Source organism: Lottia gigantea (assembly GCF_000327385.1).
Source record: "Lottia gigantea unplaced genomic scaffold LOTGIsca_9, whole genome shotgun sequence".
NCBI lineage: Eukaryota > Metazoa > Mollusca > Gastropoda > Lottiidae > Lottia > Lottia gigantea.
Genome location: NW_008710950.1, coordinates 1794358 through 1802283, shown reverse-complemented (window position 1 = coordinate 1802283; position 7926 = coordinate 1794358). Strand labels below are relative to the sequence as shown.

The following is a 7926-nucleotide window of genomic DNA, read 5'->3' as shown; positions in this document are numbered from 1 at the left end:
TCTGTGTGATCTCCTACAGTTATTTGGTGGAATCTCTGCAGCTTTCATGTTATTGTAACAAGCTGAGTCTTGTGGTATGGAGTTTAGCTTATCTGGAACTTTTGTTACATCTTCTGGTCCATAAGTAGTTGGTTGGGCTCCATTTTCATAAACAATCATGTTATTGCATTTAATAGGATTTTCTTTAATATCACTGGTTACATTTGGTTTAAATGGTTCTTTTTGAGCTAAACAAAAGGAAACAACAACAATATATAAATTTTTCAGCAGTTTATATGTTTTATGTTTAGATTAAACATTATTACATTCACTACTTAATTCAGACAATAGGGAATTTTCATGATATGATTATTATTCAGACAATAGGAAATTATGATGATATGATTGTAATTCAGACAATAGGAAATTATAATGATATGATTATAATTCAGACAATAGGAAATTATGATGATATGATTGTAATTCAGACAATATGAAATTATGATGATATGATTGTAATTCAGACAATAGGAAATTATGATGATATGATTGTAATTCAGACAATAGGAAATTATAATGATATGATTGTAATTCAGACAATAGGAAATTTTGATGATATGATTGTAATTCAGACAATAGGAAACTATGATGATATGATTGTAGTTCAGACAATAGGAAATGATAATGATATGATTGTAATTCAGACATTAGGAAATTTTGATGATATGATTGTAATTCAGACAATAGGAAAATATGATGATATGATTGTAGTTCAGACAATAGGAAATTATGATGATATGGTTGTAATTCAGACAATAGGAAATTATAATGATATGGTTGTAATTCAGACAATAGGAAATTATGATGATATGATTATAATCCAGACAATAGGAAATTATAATGATATGGTTGTAATTCAGACAATAGGAAATTATGATGATATGATTATAAATCAGACAATATGAAATTATGATGATATGATTATAATTCAGACAATAGGAAATTTTGATGATATGATTATAATCCAGACAATAGGAAATTATAATGATATGATTGTAATCTGACAATAGAAAATTATAATGATATGATTGTAATTCAAACAATAGGAAATTATGATGATATGATTATAATTCAGACATTAGGAAATTATGATGATATGATTATAATTCAGACAATATGAAATTATGATGATATGATTGTAATTCAGACAATAGGAAATTATGATGATATGATTATAATTCAGACAATATGAAATCATGATTTGATTGTAATTCAGACAATAGGAAATTATGATGATATGATTGTAATTCAGACAATAGGAAATTATAATGATATGATTGTAATTCAGACAATAGGAAATTATAATGATATGATTGTAATTCAGACAATAGGAAACTATGATGATATGATTGTAATTCAGACAATAGGAAATTATGATGATATGATTGTAATTCAGACAATAGGAAATAATAATGATATGATTGTAATTCAGACAATAGGAAATTATGATGATATGATTGTAATTCAGACAATAGGAAATTATAATGATATGATTATAATTCAGACAATAGGAAATTATAATGATATGATTATAATTCAGACAATAAGAAATTATAATGATATGATTGTAATTCAGACAATAGGAAATAATAATGATATGATTGTAATTCAGACAATATGAAATTATGATGATATGATTGTAATTCAGACAATAGGAAATTATAATGATATGATTGTAATTCAGACAATAGGAAATTATGATGATATGATTATAATTCAGACAATAGGAAATTATAATGATATGATCATAATTCAGACAATATGAAATTATGATGATATGATTGTAATTCAGACAATTGGAAATTATGATGATATGATTGTAATTCAGACAATAGGAAATTATGATGATATGATTGTAATTCAGACAATAGGAAATTATGATGATATGATTGTAATTCAGACAATAGGAAATTATGATGATATGATTGTAATTCAGACAATAGGAAATTATGATGATATGATTGTAATTCAGACAAAAGGAAATTATGATGATATGATTGACTGAAATAAAAGATATTCCATTACCTACCTCTTTTCCTGCTTTTCCTGGGTTTCCTCGCATGGTCTCTATCAGGATGTAATAGTGGTAAATGATTGTCACTGGATAATCCATTCTTCATGCTACAGGCACAATCTTCCAGTATCTTAAGACGACGTATCATTGTGTCTTGTAAGGAATGTTTCGTAAAGTTATCTATTAAATTATGACCTGCTTCACTAACATCTGTTCGAGCTGAATAAAAAAAAATTAAGCCTTAGGTTTTTGTTTATGTCAAATCTTTTAGACAACTAACAAGAAATAGATATTTTCTGCCAAATTTTTTACCTACCTGCTTTAGTGGAAACTACTCACCTGTTTTTAATCTGTTTAAAAAGACTTGAAAACCATTACTAAAGACAGGGTCATTATGACTATCAATAATTCCAGTACATATATCACAGACACGTTTACTATAATTCTGTACATTATTTAGTCCATACCTAAACTGATGTTTATCATTGTGTTTGATACTATATTTACAATAGTTTATTCCATCTAATATCTTCTTTTCTATAAAATTAAAATAAATGATTGCAAAATTAAACATGTTATATATTGTAAGATTTGTAAAATGCAAACAATAGCTACCTTGTTATCGGTATTATTTATGCTGTGTCAACACTATAAATGGGTATAAGTTGATATCAATAGACAATTGCCACAAGGCTTGTCAGGTAATACACAAAAAACTTGGCATAAAAGAACTTAATACATCATGTGGTTTTCTTCTAAAATAATACTTAAATAAATGCTATTAAGAATATGAACTCTTCTAGTTGAAGTGTGGCATCAGTTGTCCTAATACGACAGTATTCAAGGGCAATGATTTTACTAATTCTGGAAAATTAGATATCAAGGTTTTCTTTAAGGAAACTGACACTCACCAACTTTTGTTTAAATCCTCTTTTCACCCTAAACATACGTTTTCAGGAGTTATAAAATCCCAAATATTACGGTTTCACTGAATTTGCACGCTTGAGGGGGACTTTGAGGAGGCATGCTCTATAGTTTTTACAGAATTACAAAAACGTGGATTTGCAAAACAATTCCTTCGAAAAATAAAAAATTCAACTCTTTGTGAAATAAAAGCCAAAGTCAGTGTTCCTTCCACCACCGACATTTCTATAAAGTCTAAACCCTGTTCCAAAACATCTTGCTTGACCTGTCCATTCTTTAATTCAACTCGTTTTTTCATCAACACCTTAAACAATGTCAAATTTCCAATAACAGAAAACCTTTCATGCAACAGCAGCAACATTATCTACCTTATTTCGTGTACAATCTGTCAAAAACAATACATTGGGGAAACTAAAAATAATTCAAGAACACGATTCAATGGCCATAGATTTGATATTAATCACAATCTCGACAAATCGGTGGCGAAACACTTCAACCAGTCGGACCACAGCATAAATAATGTCTGAGTTACCCCTATCGAACAAGACGATATCCCATCAAGAACCTACAGACTTCTTCGAGAAAATTTCTGGACAATGCAGCCAAACCATCTTAACGTCCAGGTAGATTATGAAATAATTCCTTTTGTTATACTTTTCAGTAATACAGCTTGCGTAGCCATACCAATCGTCAAAGAACTGTATAAGGAACTACATCATTTCCCTGATATATTCCAAAAAAAATTAGTTATTGCATTTAAACGTAATAAGAATTTGAATGACATTTTAGTCCACGGAAGATTAAAAGCCATAACAACGTAGAGCTTTTTATTTTTATTTTAGATTCGAATTAATAAATATTTACAGATGCTCCTTTCTATTTAATCGTTTTATATTTCTCCTTATATTTTTGATTTATAGGATGTTGGTTACCAAAATAAAAAACTACGATCTCCAGCAACCTTTTCATACTTTTTGATTGATCTGAATTTTCACCTCGGCCTGTGCTTTCCTAATTCCAATTATATATTGTTGTTACAACCACTCTCAACTACCTAAATAGTTCAAAAGCCAAAAAGGGATTGAGTATTTGAAGAGGACAAAATTCTATTATTTTGTTTTTCTTTACCAATACGTCTGATATAGTTTGTAATTAAACTTTTTAATGGAATAAAAATTTGGAACTTACCAGAAATCTGTAAGAAAACTTGTGGATCTGATATGACATCTATTATAGAGACAAGAGTAGATAACTCTAATTTCCAATTCTGTACCAGAAGTGAAAAGTTTGATTGAGCTATGGTATTTTTAGGATGTTTAACTATTGTTGTACCAGTGTTAATTATTTCTGATTGAAGTTTTCCTAGATTGGTAGTACCTCTCCTTATATCTTTAACTCCTAATAAAACACAAATATAGAGTTACTAAAAATTCACGACCGGTTCTTAAAAAAAATACCCTAAAAAGCACCAAAGGTTGGTAAATAAAGACATTAACTTACTTTTACTATTAGTAGAGCTTGCTGATACAAGTTTAGCAACTTGACATATCTTGTCACCATATTGTGAAAATTGACAAAGGTTCTCAGATAATACTCTATAGTTCTGTAAAAGAAAGTATTAAAGTACCAGTACAATTTACTTTTAAGTAAAGCTCAAAAAGCCATTAAGAAAATTCTACAATCTAGTAATTTTGAAGCTTATTAATTATTTGGCTTTGTAATAACTGTCTTTAAAAATTTTCAGAAGAAATTTCTCTAAGGGGAGTGTGTATATTTAACATAAAAAGCTTCAAAATTTCATATTTGTATCCATACATTTGTACCAATCCTAAATGATCATTATTATCTGATGAAGATATGCAAATTCATTTAACAATAATCAGAGTAATATTTTCTCTTAGCCAATACCAACCTCTTGTTGTTGGAATTTTAATAATCTATCACCAGGCAGAACTGTTTCTTTAAATGCATCAATAATCAGATGTAATAATGATACATTAACCTCTTTCTCTAAATCACATAATTCATCTAATATCATTTCACATACATCATCATAATCATATCTACAATATAGATACAATATATTAATATATTACACCTAATATCATTTCACATACATCATGATAATCATAATCTACAATATAGATACAATATATTAATATATTACACCTAATATCATTTCACAAACATCATCATAATCATAATCTACAATATAGATACAATATATTAATATATTACACCTAATATCCTTTTACATACATCATCATAATCTACAATATAGAAACAATACATTAATATATCACACCTAATATCATTTCACATACATTATCATAATTATAATCTACAATATAGATACAATATATTAATATATCACACCTAATATCATTTCACATACATCATCATAATCATAATCTACAATATAGATACAATATATTAATATATTACACCTAATATCATTTCACATACATCATGATAATCATAATCTACAATATAGATACAATATATTAATATATTACACCTAATATCATTTCACAAACATCATCATAATCATAATCTACAATATAGATACAATATATTAATATATTACACCTAAGATCCTTTTACATACATCATCATAATCTACAATATAGAAACAATACATTAATATATCACACCTAATATCATTTCACATACATTATCATAATCATAATCTACAATATACATACAATATATTAATATATCCCATCTAATATCATTTCACATACATCATCATAATCATAATCTACGCTATAGATACAATATATTAATATATTACACCAAATATCATTTTACATACATCATCATAATCATATCTATAATATAGATATAATATATTAATATATCCCATCTAATATCATTTCACTTACATCATCATAATCTACGCTATAGATACAATATATTAATATATCACACCAAATATCATTTTACATACAACATCATAATCATATCTACAATATAGATATAATATATTAATATATCACACCTAATATCATTTCACATACATTATCATAATCATAATCTACAATATAGAAACGTAATATATTAATATATCACACCTAATATCATTTCACATACATCATCATAATCATAATCTACAATATAGAAACAATATATTAATATATTACACCAAATATCATTTCATATACATCATCATAATCATATCTACAATATAGAAACAATACATTAATATATCACACCTAATATCATTTCACATACATTATCATAATCATACCTACAATATAGATACAATATATTAATATATCACACCTAATATCATTTCACATACATCATCATAATCATAATCTACAATATAGAAACAATACATTAATATATTACACCTAATATCATTTCACATACATTATCATAATCATAATCTACAATATAGATACAATATATTAATATATCACACCTAATATCATTTCACATACATCATCATAATCATATCTACAATATAGAAACAATACATTAACATATCACACCTAATATCATTTCACATACATCATCATAATCATACTCTACAATATAGATACAATATATTAATATATCACACCAAATATCATTTCACATACATCATCATAATCATAATCTACAATATAGATACAATATATCAATATATCACACCTCATATCATTTCACATACATCATCATAATCATATCTACAGTATAGATACAATATATTAATATAACACACCTAATATCATTTCACATACATCATCATAATCATAATCTGCAATATAGATACAATATATTAATATATCACACCTAATATCATTTCACATACATTATCATAATCATAATCTACAATATAGAAACAGTATATTAATATATATCACACCTAATATCATTTCACATACATCATCATAATCATATCCACAATATAGATACAATATATCAATATATCACACCTAATATCATTTCACACACATCATCATAATCATAATCTACAATATAGATACAATATATCAATATATCACACCTAATATCATTCCATATACATCATAATAATTATATCTACAATATAGATACAATATATTAAGATATTACACCTAATATCATTTCACATACATCATCATAATCATAATCTACAATATAGATACAATATATCAATATATCACACCTAATATCATTTCACATACATTATCATAATCATAATCTACAATATAGAAACAATACATTAATATACCACACCTAATATCATTTCACATACATTATCATAATCATAATCTACAATATAGAAACAATACATTAATATACCACACCTAATATCATTTCACATACATTATCATAATCATATCCACAATATAGATACAATATATCAATATATTACACCAAATATCATTCCACATACATCATAATAATTATATCTACAATATAGATACAATACATTAATATATCACACCTAATATCATTTCACATACATCATCATAATCATAATCTACAATATAGATACAATATATTAATATATCACACCTAATATCATTTCACATACATTATCATAATCATAATCTACAATATAGAAACAATACATTAATATACCACACCTAATATCATTTCACATACATCATCATAATCATAATCTACAATATAGAAACAATATATTAATATATCACACCTAATATCATTTCATATACATCATCATAATCATAATCTACAATATAGAAACAATACATTAATATATCACACCTAATATCATTTCACATACATTATCATAATCATAATCTGCAATATAGATACAATATATTAATATATCACACCTAATATCATTTCACATACATCATCATAATCATAATCTACAATATAGAAACAGTATATTAATATATCACACCTAATATCATTTCACATACATCATCATAATCATAATCTACAATATAGATACAATATATTAATATATTACACCGTAATATCATTTCACATACATCATCATAATCATT

The 7926-nt window shown here is 25.8% G+C and overlaps 1 protein-coding gene across 1 annotated transcript; it reads right to left on the bottom strand.

Moving 5' to 3' along the window:
- Nucleotides 1–1294: 1294 nt before the first annotated feature.
- LOTGIDRAFT_66252 (hypothetical protein) lies at nucleotides 1295–1999 on the bottom strand (the record flags this gene model as incomplete). Its single annotated transcript, XM_009068145.1, has 1 exon — nucleotides 1295–1999. A coding segment is annotated over one exon (705 nt), but the record flags the coding sequence as incomplete, so codon positions are not given.
- Nucleotides 2000–7926: the final 5927 nt, after the last annotated feature.